The sequence below is a fragment of the Garra rufa genome, chromosome 11 (assembly GCF_049309525.1).
Source record: "Garra rufa chromosome 11, GarRuf1.0, whole genome shotgun sequence".
Lineage (NCBI taxonomy): Eukaryota > Metazoa > Chordata > Actinopteri > Cypriniformes > Cyprinidae > Garra > Garra rufa.
Genome location: NC_133371.1, coordinates 5,846,733 through 5,866,713, shown reverse-complemented (window position 1 = coordinate 5,866,713; position 19,981 = coordinate 5,846,733). Strand labels below are relative to the sequence as shown.

Here is a 19,981-nt window from a genome sequence, read left to right as displayed (position 1 = left end):
CCAAATGAGAGTCGGATGGAGAGGATGAGAGGGGCACCAGACAGCGAGAGGACAAACAGCAACGTGAAACTTTTGTCTGATGAACACTCTTTCTGCTTTGGCTGTAAACGGTTAAAGAATCATAAAACACATTTAGTTTGGATATCCAAACGTTTATTTAGAGAAAAAGCCAACAGAATAAAAACCAAATATTGCATCATTTTATAGATTTTAGTGGGTTTCAATGAAGATATCTTTTGTACCTACACTTTTAAAGGGGTCATCGGATGCAAAACTCACTTTTACATGTTGTTTGAACATTAATGCGTCTTGGCTGTTTGTGTACACATCGATACAATGATCAAAATCCACCCAGTGGTAGTTTTTTTTAATCTTTAAAAGTAATATCATCTTTTTAAAATCAGCTCATTCTCAGCTTCTTGTGGGTGTGACGACACAGAGACAGAGGCCACTCCCACGATAGTTGATTGACATGAGCGCCTTACCTTAGCCCCGCCCTCACCGAGCTGAAACAGTCCGACTCCGATCTCCATTGTGTGACTCAGGTGCAGAGGAAGACAAGAATGTCTCATATTGAGCAATTGGGGTGTTCTGTTGTTGGATGTAATAATGAACATAGCAGTAGTCATTTATTCCAGACATCTGAGTCGCTGAAGACACAGAGGTTTAACATTACTTTCATTTTTAAATGGAACGCGCCGATCTCGATCAACATATGCGTCTATGTTCATGTGAATCGTTCCTGATGCAGCTTCACCCACAGCAGAAGTGAGTAGAAGGGTTTTTTATGCATCTTTGCAAACGGTCTTTCTTAATAATGTGCTTGGTGGCAAGTTTCGCCACTAAACGCCGCTGAAGTAAACATGACGGCTCATAAACTCCCAACAAGGAGGGGCGGGGCAAGCAGAGCTCAATGGCATTTAAAGGGACCACGCAAAAAAATTAGATGCCATAGAAGATTTATTTTTCTGTTTCACAAAAGGTTCTTTGGGGCAAATAAGGTTCTTCAGATTATAAAAAGGAAAGAAAGAAATGGTTCTTTAAAGAACCTTTGACTGAATGGTTCTTTGTGGAATATCCAAATGTTTATTTAGAAAAAAAGCCGACAGAATAAAAACCAAATATTGAATCATTTTATAGATTAATGGCCCCATCACAGTTTTAATGGGTTTGAATGAGGACATTTTTGTCCAAAAGGTGCTGAGGGGAACTATTTTTTGAACCTACACTCTTAAAAATAAAGGTGCTTCATGATGCCGTAGAAGAACTTTTTTGTCTAAATGGTTCCATGAAGAACCTTTAACATCTGAAGAACCTTTCTGTTTCACAAAAGGTTCTTCAGGTTATAAAACAAAAAGGTAAGAACGAGATGGTTCTTTAAACAACCTTTGACTGAATGGTTATTTGTGGAATCAAAAATGGTTCTTCTATGGCATCGCTTGAAGAACCTTTTGAAGCACCTTTATTTTTAAGAGCATAGTGTAAAATAGATTTTTTTAAAGAACATTAGGGTGAAATATTTCGAGGGACTCGACCAAATGAGAGTCGGATGGAGACGGGCACCAGACAGCGAGAGGACAAACAGCAACGTGAAACTTTTGTCTGATGAACACTCCGTAAGCAATTTCTGAAAGAATCATAAAACACATTTAGAAGTTTGTATAGCCAAAGGTTTATTTAGAAAAAAAAAAAAACATTTTTATACAACAAACAAAAAAAGGTTCAAATGGCATCATCTTTATATTTTGTCCCATCCAAATACAGTTGTCACAGTAAAAGGCAAACTATGCATTGCTCCTCGAATGCAAAAGATTGAATTAGCTGACATTTCTAATTAACACTTCACCATGAGCTGACAAGTGAGTGAGAGTTGTTGAGGTGTATGAGCGTCCAGGAGAGACTGGCTGTACTGGAACAGACGTGTTACACGTCAGCTTTACTTCCCAGTGATGAGTGGGTTCCTCAGCACCACGATGACCGAATCGCCTCTCAGGAACATCTTTGAGATGTAACGATCCTTGTTCACTGGCTTTGACTTCTTCTTGCCTTTGCCACTCTTAGGCACCTCCGTCCACATCTCTTTTACATTCTCCAGAACCATGTTACAATGTCTGAAAATCCAGAGAAAAGAGTGAGCACCTAAATCACGAAAACTATTGACTAGGGATGCACCAAAATGAAAATTCTTGTCTGAAGCCGAAACCGAACAAAATCAAACACTGGCCCGAATTTATTTATTTATTTTCACCATGTTTTAAAATGTAATTTATTCCTGTGATTTCAAAGCTGACTTTTCAGCATCATTACTCCAGTCTTCGGTGGCACATGATTCTTCAGAAAACATTCTAACATGCTGCTTTGCTGCTCAAAAAAACTAATTATCATCGTTATTGTTTCGAAATAATCGTCTATAGGCTGGAAATATTAGTTTATTTGAACAACTTTAATTTGAAATAATTATTGAGGATTGCATCGTAAAGTAAGTGCATGAAAAAAAAAAATCAAACCAGTCTTTAGTCGTAATTAACATTTTAAGCTTTGCCTAACTGACATGCCCTTTAATGCAAAATGCTGTTGGTATTGTTTTTCTTGCAGCTTTGTAATAACAATGTGGTCAAACTCTGAAGTGTTGCTCATACACATACAGTATGGCTGGCACGCTCCCCTTTAAGTCACAAAATTGACGTTGGGATAACAAAGCCATCTTCCTTGGTTTCACAATACTCAATTAATGACTGATGTTTTTAGAAGACGTATCTCTGCTGAATTTCTATTTTGTGCTATGGGCACAGCTATTGATATAGGCTGCAGTGGAGGTTTTTTTATGCTACTATTCTAAACTTCCGCTTTTCGAACGCAGAAGTGTAAAAAAAGGCCCATTAAGAAATGTATTACAATATAAATTGACCATATCGTCCAGCCCTAGCATATGTACAGCTGGCAAAGGAGTCATCTAGGTCTGTATAAAAAGTGTTCATTGCTTTTCAAATCGTTTTTTGAAGATGGCACACTTGGCACTGCTTGAGGATCTAGCTGCACATACCATAGGTAAAAGCATGTCATATATTTGCTAAAAGTGATGGAAAAACTGAAGGAACGGAATGGAAATCTCCCCTTATGGGGAGGTGGTTTAGGTGTGTTTTATGCAAATGACTAACCTTGGGCACATGGCCGCTTGTTTTGAACACTCAAATGCATTAAAGGCTGTATCAGCGATTCTAGGCTGAAACATAAAGTGTCACATTCAGCTGACCTTTCTTCACGATCCGCTCGCTGCCTGCCCCATAAATCGGCTGTAAAAAAAACGCGTCTCTGTGGTCAGCCTAGGGTCCGAGATATGCCAAAAAAACTATTGGTGCTACCAACCATTCCACAGAAAAACAAACCGTGTTCCAACCAATCACCGTCAGGGGGTTGGTGTTGTGGATTTTCGTACTGGTGCAGGGATGTGAGGAAGGCAGAGCGAAAGTCATGTGACATTTTATGTTTCAGCCTAGAATCGCTGATACAGCCTTTAATATAAGTCTAAGAACAAGACTAAAATGTTGTGAATCGGGCTGAAGCTCTACTGAGCACAACAATCTACACATTTTTTTATTAACTAAGACCCACTGTCTTGGCATATATAAACTTTTGTGTGTGTTATGCATTAGGATTGACTTTGTTATGCAATCTGTGCATGTCACTAAAGCTGGTGTGTAGTTACAGAGTACATTTATATAAAGCAATCACATCAGGTACCTGTCGAATGCTTTGACTCTGCCCAGTAGCTTCTTATTGTTGCGGCAGTTGATAAGAACCTGTGTGTTGTTTTTCACAGACTGGGTGAGCACTGAAAGCGGACCGGTGTTGAACTCTTCCTCTTCTCTCTTCTGGAGCTCCTCTGGAGTCATCTCAGATTTGGGCTTGTTTAACAAACTCCTAATAAAGAGAATGAGAGAGATGTTAGAAAATCTGAATAAAGAGCTGAGATGAATACCACAGCTTGCAGAGCATATATACAGCTACTAGTTAGAAAATATGTCGCGTTTAGTGACTTATGTGAAGAATTCATGCCTAAAATACCTCAGCTTTGACAAACAGCGATAAACAATAAACACTACGGCAAGATATTCACAGTAAAACTGTTAAAAAACGGAAGCAATGAGAAAGACAATGAATAAACAACCAAACACGACGTTTACAAAACAAACAAAAAGAGAGGAGAATCTTAACAGCCAATACAATAGAAAGTTCATTTGTAGCGGCTAACGTTAGCATTAGTGCTACTAAGTGATTTCTACAGCGGCTATAAAACTACAACATGGTTATTTAAATCCTTGCAGTAGCGTTCAAATGTTTATAATTATATGCTGAGTGCAGTAAAACTAACTTACATGTTTTATTAGGCTTCGGCTTCTTCTTCTTCACTGAAATGAGAGCAGCTGCACACAAGCGCCTCACGTTTCCACAACGTTAAAATCACTTCCGGGTCTGTGCCGCCTTACTGAGTTGTAAGTTCCGGTTCCGGTTTTGTAAATTCATAAGCTTGTTTTTAGCCAATTTTAGTTTTCATACGTGCTATTTAATGAGAAGTTGCCATTGTAATAAATGACCAGATATAGTCTGTTCCACTATTAGTTAACAGGTCATTCCTGGTATCCAGTAACATTTTGGCTCTATAAAGTTAATTTTTTTTTTCATGTTTTTAGCATTCTACCACCAAAATAGTGACATGTTTAACTATTAGGAATACATATTGGCCATGTTCAGGGATTTAAAAAAATAATAGTTATGGGTAGATTGTTCAGACACAGGCTGTGAAAATATTCCACCCTAATAGTCATCACAAATATTAATAATGTAAATGCTAATCAATAATGAGGTTTTCCTGGGTCATATATGTCCCTAATGCCATTCTTGAAACATAAAACAATTGAATTTTGTTTAAAAACATATATATGCTGTTAATGCTCCTCACATCATAAAATAAGACAAAAGGATGCCAAATATTTAAGTTTGCTGTCAAATTATTATTTAAAATGACTTGTCTAACAGGGTGGATTGGAGCATAACAGGGTGGAACACCAGTGTTAACAGGTATTGTTTGTCATCTGTAATGTGTGGAACTGCACCTATATAATATTGATTCAAAACAATACAAAAGAAAACCTAGATTTCTTTTGGGGGAGGGACACAAAAAAATAGATTCTGGATCACACCATTTTATTTATGGGGGTGGGATCATTCGTGTAACGGGGTTGAGGGGTTACTCAGGTACAGAAATAATTGTGATTTTAATTAATAATTAACAATTAAATTTGAAAAAAAAAAGAAACATTACCAGAAAAAGAGCACAAATAGATGTTTAGGTTGATATCAAAATTTATTGACTTTTTAAATAGTTTGATTTGGTATTTTCAAAGTAAACTTTCATCAAGGCCATGAGGGACATTACAAAATAGGTGGTGTCAAAGGAAAAAACTGTATTATTTCTCATAAAAAGATAAAAATTAGTTCAGTTTTTTTACACTGTATTAAAGGGTGCATTTCAATATATATGTAAAGCTGTTTAAATATAAAGTTTGGTGACCCAAGAGATGAAATACACCATAAGAGGTGAGAGGGACTCAAATTGTGCCATTTTCATGGAATGACTCAGCTATGTGGTTTCTTTTCACAATCAATCATAATGACAAGTGGCAAAGCAATTCTCTGCTGAGGTGGCTAGAGAAATAATTACAGTTTAGAGAAGTCAGACATAAGAAATATTTTTTGATTTATAATTAATTAATTAAACTAAAGATTCTGTAATTCGTTTAGATGAACTAAATTAACAGACAAACACAAATGCCCTGTTTACAGACACTTTTTATGCACAAAAACTTAATATTTACAAATTTCTATTCTTGTTTTTTCTTTCCCTGCCTTAATTTTCTGTAAAACAAAACAATTTCTCACATTAAGTGAAGAATCCATATTATAGCTACAATTATCTTTGTTATCTGTTACCTTTGTTCGTTGATTTGATAGCTTTGTTTGCTGCTGTGACTTAAAGACCTGCTGTTGCTGCATCTCATTTTCTCACAACTCTTTAATGTTTTTATATCTCCCCGTTTGCCTTAGTGGGCTGTCTTTTTTCCTCCAAGCTTGGGTTCTGGATTTTCCACCCTGTTATGATATTTTTATATCTCCCCACTTGCCTTAGTGGGCTGTCTTTCTTCCTCCAAGCTTGGGTTCTGGATTTTCCACCCTGTTATGATATTTTTATATCTCCCCGCTTGCCTTAGTTGGCTGTCTTTTTTCCTCCAAGCTTGGGTTCTGGATTTTCCACCCTGTTATAATGTTTTTATATCTCCCCGCTTGCCTTAGTGGGCTGTCTTTTTTCCTCCAAGCTTGGGTTCTGGATTTTCCACCCTGTTATAATGTTTTTATATCTCCCCGCTTGCCTTAGTGGGCTGTCTTTTTTCCTCCAAGCTTGGGTTCTGGATTTTCCACCCTGTTATGATATTTTTATATCTCCCCGCTTGCCTTAGTTGGCTGTCTTTTTTCCTCCAAGCTTGGGTTCTGGATTTTCCACCCTGTTATAATGTTTTTATATCTCCCCGCTTGCCTTAGTGGGCTGTCTTTTTTCCTCCAAGCTTGGGTTCTGGATTTTCCACCCTGTTATGATATTTTTATATCTCCCCGCTTGCCTTAGTGGGCGGTCTTTTTCCTCCAAGATTGGGTTCTGGATTTTCCACCCCGTTATAATATTTTTATATCTCCCCGCTCATGAAACTAACAAGGTGGACAATCCAGAACCCAAGCTTGGAGGAAAAAAGACTGCCCACTGGGGCAAGCAGGGAAATATAAAAATATTATATGTTGTAGCTGTAGCTCTTTGAGTGATAAACATTTAGCTTTCTAATCTTCTACAGATAAACAGAACTATGTCAGATATGTTTTTTACATTTTTTGACCAGACAAACATGGTCCATAACATAGCCTAACAGGGTGGAACTTTTAGACTGTGACAAACAGGGTAACATTTTAAAAGCTAAAAAAAAGGTAGGATTCAGAGTTGAGGCTTACCTCAGTCTGTACAGTTGAATTCAAGTGGGACAAATTAACAATATCACTTCTTTAAAATGGTCTCAATGGAATTGCAGTCTATTTTGGAAGGCAAGAAAGAACATACTAACAGGGTGGAAGGTGACTTTAGAGACACATATTAAAATTGTAAAAAAAATTAAAAAAAAAATTATATATATATATATTATATATATTATATATATATGTGGAAGTTGATTACTTTGCACTGAGGACATGATAAAACCGAATGCCTATATCAATAAAAAAAACTGTGTAAAATACAAAATTTATTTTTAAATGTGTATTATCTCTGTTTAAGTGATAAATAAGACCTAAACATATAATTAATAATAATAATATTATAAAAAATCCTATAAATATATGACTCGTTTTAAAGAAAATAAGTAAATCACAAAGTGACAGAAAAGTCACTGTATAACAGGAATGACCCGAACAAGTGTTAAATAATCATTCTTAAAATTAAAAAGTGACTGACTTTCCTATACTGCAAAAAATGCTTTTCTTACTTAGATTTTTTGTCTTGTTTCCAGCCAAAATATCTACAAATCCTTAAATCAAGAAGAATTTTCTAGATGAGTAAAATTAATTGTCTTGTTTTCAGAAAAAACAAGGCATAATTAAGTGTGTTTTTGCTTGAAAAATAATCTTGTTTGAAATAAGATTATTTTTCTTACCCCATTGGAAGATTATTTTGCGTGTAACTGTAATTTGCAAAAACTCACTTCATTTTGACTAATAATTAAACAAGACAATAATTTGTACTCGTCTAGAAAATCCTTCTTGATGTAAGAATTTTAGATATTTTGACTGGAAACAAGACGAATAATCTAAGTAAGAAAAGCATTTTTTGTAGTGTATATACATACATGTATGTGTGTGGTTTCAATTGCAGACACAATTATGCTTTTAATTACTATATGCTTGTAATGTTTGGCTACCTCTGCTACTTCTAAAATGTTTTGCTGTGATGAAATGCAACAGTGTGATGTAGTGATCTGCCTCATTGAAGTGAGCATGTATCGATAACAGAAGAATGTGTCTGGCCTCTTAGCCGTGGTGTGGGGTAATATTCACGGGGCAGGGGTCAGGTGTGTAGACCAAACAGACATGTCTTTGTTATGTGTCATGACTGACAGAAAAGACGGCTGTATGATGTGGTGAGTTTGTGAGTCGGACAAAGATGCGAGTCTGTACGCCGCTTAGGCTCCAGGGGATTGGCTTACTGCTTAGAGACAGGCGGGCGCCCACGGACCCCTATCCTACCCATGTGATTTCACAGGGTGGTGGGTTTGCTCAGGATAATCGCACCCTATAGTGTGGAGATTTGAGGATCATGTCTGTGGAATTGGTTTACAAAGCTTTGCTATCGTTAGAAAATGCACACCGAGCCCCGAGTCTTTCAGGTACGGCGGCTAATGTTTTCACCTCTTCAGATCACTTCCTTCCTCCCATCTTTAGAGTCTTACAAGTGCTCTTTACAAACAGAAACCAAAGTTGTTCAAGGAGCGTTTGTGTGTGGGTTTCTTTGCGATACACTATAAACCCAGATAAGTTGAATTTACTTAAAAAACATTAGGAAACTGGTTGCCCTAAAAAAATAAGTAATTTGAACTTAAAACAAATCAGTTTATTTACTTTAAAATGTTTAGTAATATTAATTACCAAGTTCAGTTCATTTAACTTAAAATTTTATGTAATATCAATTTGCAGTTAGTATAGCTACACTGCAAAAAATGCTTTTCTTACTTAGATTTTTTGTCTTGTTTCCAGCCAAAATATCTAAACAATCTTGAATCAGGAAGGATTTTATAGACAAGTAAAAATTGTTATCTTCTTTTTAGTAAAAACAAGTCAAAATTAAGTGAGTTTTTGCTTAAAACAAGCAAAATAATCTGCCAATGGGAAAGAAAAAAAATCTTATTTTAAGCAGACAACTAGATTATTTTTCTTACCCCATTGGGAGATTATTTAGCTTGTTTTAAGCAAAAACTCACTTAATTTTGACTTGTTTTTACTAAAAACAAGACACAAATTTTTACTTGTTTAGAAATTTTTTGCATTTTTTTTTTTGCAGTGTACTCGCTGACTCCCAGAGTGCATTGCGGCATTAATAAATTATGCAATTGCTTTGCTTTACTGTTATTATTTGCCAATTTTATGTGCTGTTTTGTAGCACAACAAAAACAGCAAATAAAATGGTTATTGTTATATATATATATATATATATATATATATATATATATATATATATATATATATATATATAAACTAGATATTTGTGGACGTTCTTAATTAGTAACTTTCTAGGACTTTCTACATTATAATAATAATATAAAAAGACTTTGTCAGTCTGTTGTAATTACAATGAGCACATAAATAAATAATAACACTGGATGAATAAAAATAAATGTATTAATTATAGCATAAAAGAAGTCTATGGTATGTCCATTTAGATTTATTTTTAAGGGTGGCAAAGAGCTGTTAAGCTTTAGAATAACATTCAGTGTGCTAAATAAAATGAAAATGTTTATCTTCAGGTTTATACTGTACATCTGCTGTTATCCCATTAATATATATATATTAATGGGATAACTCACCTTCAGCACATGCATTTCCTAAATCCTACAACTCAAAAACATTACATTATATATTGACATTATCACTTTTAATATGCCAGAAAACTGTTGTAGATGCAATTTAGTCCTGGATCTTCAGAAAGAGCAAAAATCATTTAAAGTACTGCCGTTTCTGGGGAGGCTGAATAATTTTAATTGCAACTGTAATGTTACAACATGTTTTCTCAAACTATACATAAACCTTGAAGTAAGTTAGAAAAACTTGAAATGAAAAGTGTGCATTTGTGTGTGGTCCCACCAGAAGGTTTCAGGACACCTACCAGCTTCAGGGCATCATGTGGAGAAGCACATGCTCAGAAGATTTATATCTCAGCTGTTTCTATTGCAGGCTGTACATAGTGTGAGGGAGGGGTGTAGAAATTGTTAGTCATAGCTGTCAAACAGAGGCTGACATTTATTACACAAATTAAAGGAAAATAGTCTCAACTTACAGCAGCCTCTGGGCATCTCTACACCTGTCTATTTGTTTACCTCTCAGCTTTTCTCTCTTCATTTCCGCCTCTCATTGCCCTGCAGACAAATAATATAATAACTCAGCAAAAGTTACAGTTATCTTTTGCATCAGAGATTGTAGTTTGCCAACAGTAAGGTTACAGTGAAGCTGTCCTGAGAGGCGTCTTTACATATCTGTGTGTTCTTACTCCTTTCAAGTAATATTGAGAGGTGAGGTAAAGTTCACCAGAGCAAAATGTGATGTAATGTGTAGGCTGCAGGAAGCATTTTAGCAAATGTAAGTCGTAATAATAATAGGAGGAGTAGTATGCTGCCCTCCAAAGGCAAAGTGCAGTAACTACGCCAACACTGAAACTGAGAAAAATGCCTTTAAAGTTTTTACACCAGCTAGTCAAACATGTTGACACTCTCATCTCTCATCTCTTTTCTCTGCAACGGGACACAATTTAACCAGGAAACTTTGCCACAAGACAAAACAGTTGTCACAAAGTCCATTTTAGGCCTTAACTGAATTTTGACCAAATGTGTAGTTACTGCACTTTGCCTTTGGAGGGTAGTATGATATTCCTGTTTATTTTAAGGTGTCTTTGTACTAGTGTAATTATACATTTACAATAATAGTTCACCCAAAAATTGATTACTTGTGGATTATGTTGATGTTTTTATCAGCTGTTCTGACGGCACCCATTCACGGCAGAGGATCCATCGGTGAGACAATAATGGAATGACACATTTCTCCAAATCTGATGAAGAAACAAACTCATCTGCATCACTAAATTTGCAGCTAATTTTCATTTTGGGGTATTTCGAAATGCACATAAAATAGTGCCAATTGACCATATGCACAGAGCGTTCTTTAGAAACTCCGCACAATGATAAGCCAGCTCGTAAACTTCTGCTGAAGCTTATTTTACATGTGCTATATATATAGGTAGACACTCTTGAGACTCCTCCACTGCTTAGTTCTTATCAGTAATTGAGAAAAATAATATTTTGCAACATACGTAAATAATGCGCACAACGTAAATAATGATAGCAGCATCAACATTCAGTTTCATATTATTTAACATAAAATTTAAATGCGGAGCCTGGTAATCCCAGGACATTACCTGTATAGTTGTACATTTAAATGCTGAGAGCTAAACACTATCATAACGTGTTTAGGCTAACGTTAGCTAGCTAGCGATACTTCTCTTCAAGGACATCTTAATCATATTCTTGATAATCGGTGACTTGCCTAATAGTCATGAACACATTTTTAAAATCTTGTAATATTTTAAAGCCCTCATTATTTTTCAACTATACAGCTGTGCAATAAAATTAATTTTTAAAAAAATCACTTTTCATTCATGTCTTTTCAAGGAAAACATCTTTTCAAGATAAAAATGATATGAAATGACCCATATTACCTGAAGATGGCAGCAGAGGATCAATCACTGGCTGCAGCTGCCATTTCAACTTCCTAGTTGTTTCAGGACGTCTTGCTTTTTGATTTATTTTAAAATTACTAGTATAATAAATTGTAGTACTTTTACCACACTATTGTATATTGTATAGCAAGTGCAGAAAGTCATTAAAATAAATAAATAAATAAATAAGCTCAGACACAAACAGCCTATAAGGGTGAATTATTTAAATACTTATATATAGTTCGCTACGAATGAAATAAGTTAAATATAAATGGTATAAGAATTAAATAATGCACTCAATATGAATCGATGTGAATTTGAAATATTTTATATAGTTTAATAACTACATCTTTTAAGCTTTATCTTGAACTATAAAAGCTATTAAATAGTCTATATTTAACCAACACAATCTTGATACTGCTGTAGTTTTGTTACTCTGAATTTAGTCTGAATCATTTAATGCACAGCTGTTTTTTTTTGCCATCAGCTTGTCAGATGTTTCTTCCAGTTTTTGTTAATCATAGCAATTACTCGCACATATTTAGCCAATTTACTCGCAATTTTTTTTACCTGCCGTTTGTCATTCTTAAAATGCTATATATGACGTTTGGTTCTCTTAGACAAACAAAACTTTGCTTCGATTGTGAATGGAGTATGTAAAAAAAAAACAAGCAAAGTAGACTCATATTAAGGCACAGTACAGTTGACCGGAAATGACTGAGCTGGCTTGTTTAAACAAGGAAGTTATCCGTGCATATGGTCCATTAGGGTTTGGTTTAAGGTTAGTTGCATGTAAATATGCATAATTTACTCTTTTCCTATTTAACATGTAACATGCATTATAAAAAAATGTGTTTCTCCATTTATTAACTAGCTTAAAAAGCACTTAAATTTATTTTATTAATTTTATTCAATAACAAATAGAAGTAATAAAAATACATTTCAAACACAGATTTGGGAAACGGCATGAACTCAGTGAGGGCATGTAAGGTTTGCTCGCTGGTCCGTTTTTGTGAGGTGAAACCTGTACTCAGTAACTGGTTTCCTTGGTTCAAGGGCAACACATTTCATGGAGCTCACTCAATTACCGCAACTTGTACAAATGTGAAAAACCACTTGTGTCTATTTGAAGTGGTGTAATCTGATGAAAGTGATTTTTTTTATTTCTAGTGTGCTGTGGTTGAATTCTCTCTCTTTCTCTTTGAATTTCCTCTATCATCTCTTTTTATCTCTCCCCTCCTCAGCCATTTGAAAAAGGAGACCCACTTCATTACTGAGCTGAGGCTGTGATCGCACTCTAGGGACGCTCAGACATTGTGTGTGTGTTTGAGAGAGAGAGAGAGAAGGGGAGAAAGATGTGAAAAACTAATTTCCAGATTTGTTCTATAGACTCAAGCTAGACCTGTTTAATCAATTTTATTTATCATTGTGTTGTTACTTAACAAACATAAACCATTTCATAAAACACTGCATTATAGTAAATCATAAATTCCTAAATTCAATATATTGTTTAATAAATCGATAATCTATTAATTCATACACTACAAAAAATGCTTTTCTTACTTAGATTTGTTGTTTTGTTTCCAGCCAAAATATCTAAAAAATCTTAAATCAAGAAGGATTTTCTAGACGAGTAAAAATGATTGTCTTGCTTTAAGAAAAAACAAGTCAAAATTAAGAGTGTCTTTGCTTGAAACAATCAAAATAATCTGCCAATGGGGTAAGAAAAATAATAATAAGAAATTGGCAGATTATTTTGCTTGTTCTAAGCAAAAAATCACTAAATTTTGGCTTGTTTTTTTCTGAAAACAAAAAAAATTTTTTTTACTTGTCTAGAAAATCCATCTTGATTTAAGAATTTTCAGATATTTTGCCTGGAAACAAGACAAAAAATCCAAGTAAGAAAAGCATTTGCAGTGTAGGATGAGTTTAAGAAGACGGCATGTCATGTGAATTTTTCAAACAGACTTAATCTATTCTGTTTCGCCTGTATAAATCACAGCATATTGAAAATGAAACACTATTAAAAGTTATTAAATGGACAGTTTTATATATTTCGTCACCTTAGAATTATAAGGTTCTATCTGACATTTTTGTCAAAATTGAGTTATTTATATAGTCTTATTCTGTGACAATTGGTTTACATTATTTGATGTTTCTAAGCTGTGTACATTTTGGGCCTTTTTTTAGAAAACAAAAATGGTTCTATCTACAGAAGTCTATGGAATGCAAAAACTTTGAAGCTCAATATCTCGAAAGTGCTCAGAATGCAGATAAACCTTATAATTCTAAGGTGATGATTTGTATGAGGACGTTAATTGGAAAATAAAAAAATAAATAAATAAAAAAAACAACGGTTAGGTCATTTAGTCTTGCAGATGTGAACTACACTCTTAAAAATAAAGATTCCAGAAGGGTGTTTTTGCAGTGATGAAATAGAAGAATTTTTGGTTCCCCAAATAACCTTTTAGTGAACGGTTCTTAAAATAACCATTTAGAAGAACATTTTAAAAGTCTAAAAAACCTTTTTTGATTATTAAGAACCTTTTCTACATTTGAAAGGCTCCACTGATGTTCAAGGTTCTTCATGCACCTCGATGCCAATAAATGACCTTTATTTTTAAGAGTGCATAGGTTATTTCAGGTCCTAAAGGTTTTAAAGTACAAATAAAACAATAAAATTATAACTTATTTAATATTGTGCATATGCATTTTAAATATATATGAAAAACTATTACCTGTCTGGAATTTAAAAATGGGAAATTCTGTCATTTAACAATTAATGAACAAATAATTGTCAGCAACAAAAGTTCCTCCAAAACATTTATTTCCTTGAAGTGGATACATGTTTGTGTCAAGACAAAATGACAGGCCAAGACCTGCAGGCTGTGTAAAGCTAATTCATTGTATGAAATAGGAAATAGTCACACAATCAGGATTATGTGAGTGACTGTAAATGCTGAACAACACCAAGACACCTGACATATGGAAAAACACCGGACAGAATCATGCACTTAAACATATTGCATCCTAACTCACCCAAACTACTCTGCGCCGTATATAAAAAAAAAAACATGATAGCATCAAAACGCTTTGACAGACATATGTGGTCAGAACAAAACATGATTGTTTCCTTTAGCTACTTCCTTTTTTTATTAAGAAGTGCACAGTTTTTAAACTCAGCGTGTTGCCATCATTTGCTTAAAATACTTTGGGTAACTTTTGTTCCAGTGGAATTCATTTTTTATTTTTGGGACTAAAAATTGCAAAAGACTGCATTTGATTTGGCCACAAATATTTGGCCTTACAGGAAAATAATGCATAAAAAATAACACAAAAACAACACAAACTCTGTGTTAATAATACACTACAGGTCAAGATAACTGAGTTTTTTTTTTATGTTTTTGAAAGAATCTATATTCATTAGGGCTGCATTGATAACATGAAAAATATAGTAAATTTATTGCTGTGAATTTTCATCATTATTACACATCTTTAGAAATCATTCTAATATGCTAATTTGTTGCGAAACAAACATTTCTGATTTTATTCAGCAAGTACACTCTTAAAAATAAAGATGCTTCACGATGCCATAGAAGAACCTTTTTAGTCTAAATGGTTCCATAAAGAACGTTTAACATCTGAAGAACCTTTCTGTTTCACAAAAGGTTCTTTGTGGCAAAAGAAGTTTCTTCAGATTATAAAAAAAAAAGATAAAACAGACATGGTTCTTTAAACCTTTGAGTAAATGGTTCTTTGGCATCGCTGTGAAGAACCTTTTGAAGCAACTTTATTTTTAAGAGTGTGTGGATAGACGAAAATATAAGCAGCAAAAACATGTTTTCAACATTAATAATAAAAAGAAACAACTAAGCACCAATAATAATTGCTAATAATTGAGCAGCAAATCAGCATATTAGAATGATTTCTAAAGGATCATGTGACACTAAAGACGATGCTGAAAATTCAGCTTTGCTGAATGTTAAATTAAATTATAATATTTCATAACACAGTTTATCATATCCTAATACTATTGCTATTTTGCTATATTTTAGAGAGCAAGAGACTTCCTTCAAAAACATAAAAACCTACGTTTTTTTTTTTTACCTGCAGTGTAATAATAATAACAACAATAATAATAATAATAATAAATACTTGTTTAAAAAAAAGCTTTGGTCCCACTTTACATTAGGTGGCCTTAACTACTACACTGCAAAAAATGCTTTTCTTACTTTTGTCTTGTTTCCAGACACAATATCTAAAAATTCTTAAATCAAGAAGGATTTTCTAGACAAGTAAAAAATGTTGTCTTGTTTTCAGAAAAAAACAAGTCAAAATTAAGTGAGTTTTTGTATGAAACGGGCAAAATAATCTGCCAATGGGGTAAGAAAAATAATCCTGTTTTCAGTTTGAAATAAGATTATTTTTCTTACCCCATTGGCAGATAATTTTGTTTGTTCTAAGCAAAAAACTTGCTTAATTTTGGCTTATAAATAATAATAGAAATCTTTAATTAAGAATGTTCAGATATTTTGGCTGGAAACAAGACAAAAAAATCTTTTTGCTGTGTATGTACTTACATTTAAATTAATCTTTTGCTACAATGCACTTATTGTGTACCTGCATGTTTTTACATTGTACTTATATTTTTAAAAATACCTATGTACATCTGTAATTAATTTCTGTAATGACTTATTATTAAATAGTTGACCCATCCCTTACCCTTAATAGAATCAAAAGTGTTTTGCAATACAGTATGACCACATTAAGTATATTGTACTTATTCTCTGATCTAAGTACATAGTAGTTAAGGCCACCTAATATAAAGCTTTTTATCAAACAGCTGTGTTAAAATGCGGAAAGTAATTAGGAATGTCTGTGCATAGTCCTCCAATGTAATCAGAAGCAGGAGATGGCTTTCCCGGGAACAACTGTCCAGAAGGAGACGTTTTGGAGAGGTAAGCGTCCTCCTGCGCCCAGGGTGACAGTCCCGCTGTGTGAGGCACCTGATGGGAGTAAAAGTAACTGGATTGATTGGAGAGTAAATTAAAAGAGCAGGGCGCGGAGAGAGGCAGAGGCACAGAGGCAGATGTGGAGAAGGAGGAAGCGGAGGTCATCTGTTCACAACCCATGCCATAATAAGTTGCCTCTTGGCCGGATGGGAGAAGAAGTCTTTCCGCAGCGGGAGCCACCGAGCTGAAGTGGCGCGAGCTTTGGGAGAGAACTGAGGCGTAGTTGTTGTGGTGACCCGCGGGGTTCGGGTGGCGATGCTGGAGGGTTACGAACGGCGGGACGGGCCAGTAAAACGACCCCGCGAACGCTAGTCCAGCGGCGGTGGAGGTGGAGGACAGCCGCGCGGCTCTCTTCATCCCCAGCTTGGCTCGGGATGCCGCGGTGGACCGGCGCCTGAGTTTCCCGGTGGTTCCGCCGATGAACACATCATCACTGGATGGATCCAGCATCCAGTAGTTGCCTTTTCCAGGGTCATCGTAGTGGCGCGGCACTTTAACGAAGCACTTGTTAAGGCTCAAGTTGTGTCGGATGGAGTTTTGCCAGCCTTGTCTGTTTTCTCGGTAGTACGGGAAGTTCCCCATGATGAACTCGTAGATGCCGTTGAGGGTGAGCCGACGCTCCGGACTCTGGCGGATGGCCATCATGATAAGCGCGTTATAACTGAACGGAGGCTTATCAGGTTTACTCTTCTTTTCTTGTCCAGCTACTTCACACTTTGCCTCTTCAACTACCTCTTTTTTATCTGGTCTGTTTGCTAATTCGTTCCGCTCTCGTATCTGCTTGTCTTTTCCATCATTTGACTGATTGGAGCGCGCTGGCGGCTTCGCGGCGCGGGAGCGCGGTGCTTCGTGCGCGGCGATAGTGTCCGTTCTCGCGCGTTCGTGCCGGAGCAGCAAGCTGCTGATGCTGAATGAGGACTTGTGAAAAAAACCCACGGGGGCTTTTAGTTCCTCCATGTTTAAAGGTGTCCAACAGAACTTAAAAGTTCAACCCAAGTGCCCGCTCATTCTTCAGAGACGTCCGATGAAAACAAAACAAAGATCTGATAAGTTTCCAGCACAGCCAATCTCTCTGACTGATCAATGAACTCCAAGGCTCAATTATAACACTTCGGAAGCCGGTGAAACTCAAGCCTCTCACCTGAGACCGCCCTTCTGTTTACACATTCATCTGAGTCAATGCCTGTCAGAAACGAGCGAGGCAAAGCAAAACGACGTTATGCTAAGGAGTTGAGACAGACGACAACACTTGGGGATGTGAGTAAACAAACAGCTTAGGATGGACATGAGCCCTGATCTCTAGAGGATGGCCTAGGCTCCATAAGGGAGCGCGCACTTATCGGGCAAAAATAGTGGCCTATCGGGGAGAGTTGCAACATGCCTTATTTCTTCAAGCAGGAATAAGATACAGAGATGATATTCATACTGCACATGTTTTATTGGCCCCTCATACTTCCGGGAAGAAATCAGCCACATGCGATCATTCCTTTAACCAAAAATCATAATCATGGTAAAAAGTAATTTTTTTAAAGATGAGATAGCGTCTAAGTTGTTTGTGCGACGAATTGTAAAAACATAACATTTTAATCAGTGCTTTAGCTACACATTGTTGCAATCATCAACATGCTGTCCCTTACGGCTACATTGATTTAAAAGCTTGCCACAACATTACATAATTGTCATTTTATAATGATAATAATAATGAACCCCTTAAAAAGTTAGTTATCTCTTCTTTTTTTTTAAGCGAATAGGTTAAAAATCTTGTTACTTAAAGGAGTAGTTCACTTTCAGAACAAAAATGTACAGTAAATGTACTCACCCCCTTGTCATCCGAGATGTTCATGTCTTTCTGTCTTCAGTCGTAAAGAAATGATGTTTTTTGAGGCAAACATTGTAGGATTTCTCTCCATGTAATGGACTTCTATGGTGCCCCCGACTTTCAAAATGCAGCTTCAAAGGGCTCTAAAGATCACAGCCAAAGAAGAAGGGTCTTATCTAGCGAAACAATCGGTTATTTTTTAAAAACATTTACAACTTATATACTTTTTAATTTCAAAAACTCGTCTTGCAGAGCTAGACAAGACAACCATTTGAGGTTTAAAAGTATATCAGTCAGATTTTTTTTAAAGATGAGATTTTTGGTCATAGTGTCTAAGTTGTTTGTGTGATGCATTGTAAAAACATAACATTTTAATCAGTGCGTTCGGAGCTTCTTATAGGCGTAGTTAGCTTGTATCAATGAAATGTTGTTAAGCTAATATACCAATTTTATCATGGCTTACCACTACATTGATTTAAAAGCTTGCCATAACATTACGTAATTGTAATTTTATAGTGATAATTCTAATAAACCCCTTTAATAGTTAGGAATCTCTCCTTTTTTAAGTGAATAGGTAAAAAAAATCTGTTTCATTTACTATTCTTTGGTTGTTTTTTTTACAGCCAATTTACCTTATTAAAGACTGTGCCTGTGCACAAATAAAATAAAGAAATTGCAAAATTATATTTAAGAATGATTTAATTACATTTTATTGAATGTTGCAGCTGTCCCCTTTTGTGGACAGTAACGGACAGATGTAGCTTTATTGTATTAAAATTACAGCTTTCTAATACAAACAGTCTCTGAAAAATTCCCTTATAGGTTTGCTCATTCTTTCAATTGCTTCTTGTTCAAGTCATTTTACTGTATAGTTTTGGAGAAAATAAAAGGCAAATTAGCCCAAAAAAACATTTAAGCATTTGCATTTCCCATTTTCAGACACTCATAAAAATCTTTCCTTTGCTCATTCTTTCAATTGATTCCTGTTCATATTCATCCTGACTATTAAAGGCAAATTAAAAATTAAATTATAAAATTAAAGGCAAATTCACCCAAGCCTGAGTGCGCATCCTTGCACTTTTACAATATGTCCTATTTTCAAGTAATTAGCTCTATAGTTTTGGAATAAATTAAGAGAAGTATATTCTTGCACTTTTTTGTATTTATTCACAAAAAAAATTAATTATTTGCATAATTATATTTATTAATGAAAACCTAAATCATTGTTATATGGTTGCACTGTTACAGGAAAAAAAAAAGTTTTCATTTTGCAGGAACATAAACAGGGATCTGGACATTAAGATTTTAAAAATAAATAAAAATACATATAAAAGAAAAAATAAATATAAAAGGTGCTAGAATGATATTCGATGCTTAGGATTAATTTTTATTTTCTCCAAAAGTATATTTGGGACGGTTGCAACATGTTTTGCATTTCCTTTAGTTTCTCAGAGATGGTTTGTTAGAAAGCCAAACTTTTAACACAATAAAGCCACGTCTGTCAGCTACTCACTCATATTGCTGTAACATGTGTGCATATGATAATATACGTGCAATTTACAGTTGAATAGACAAAGT

The 19,981-nt window shown here is 35.1% G+C and overlaps 2 protein-coding genes across 2 annotated transcripts; both read right to left on the bottom strand.

Annotated features, from left to right (window-relative positions):
* Positions 1-1,701: 1,701 nt before the first annotated feature.
* snrpd2 (small nuclear ribonucleoprotein D2 polypeptide) lies at positions 1,702-4,475 on the bottom strand. Its single transcript, XM_073850843.1, has 3 exons — positions 4,377-4,475; positions 3,742-3,921; positions 1,702-2,111 (listed from the first exon to the last, which is right to left on the bottom strand). Coding segments are annotated over exons 1-3 (357 nt in total). The 5' UTR covers positions 4,379-4,475; the 3' UTR covers positions 1,702-1,936.
* An 11,932-nt stretch (positions 4,476-16,407) lies between these two features.
* foxg1c (forkhead box G1c) lies at positions 16,408-17,541 on the bottom strand. Its single transcript, XM_073851098.1, has one exon. The coding sequence runs from the start codon at positions 17,539-17,541 to the stop codon at positions 16,408-16,410; it is 1,134 nt and encodes a 377-aa protein (XP_073707199.1).
* Positions 17,542-19,981: the final 2,440 nt, after the last annotated feature.

Coding starts and splice junctions, on each gene's coding strand:
- foxg1c (XM_073851098.1), bottom strand. CDS start 17,541: ATGGAGGAACTAAAAGCCCCCGTGGGTTTTTTTCACAAGTCCTCATTC.
- snrpd2 (XM_073850843.1), bottom strand. Junction 2,112..3,741: donor AGAGTCAAAGCATTCGACAG/GTACCTGATGTG, acceptor CTGGATTTTCAG/ACATTGTAACATGGTTCTGG.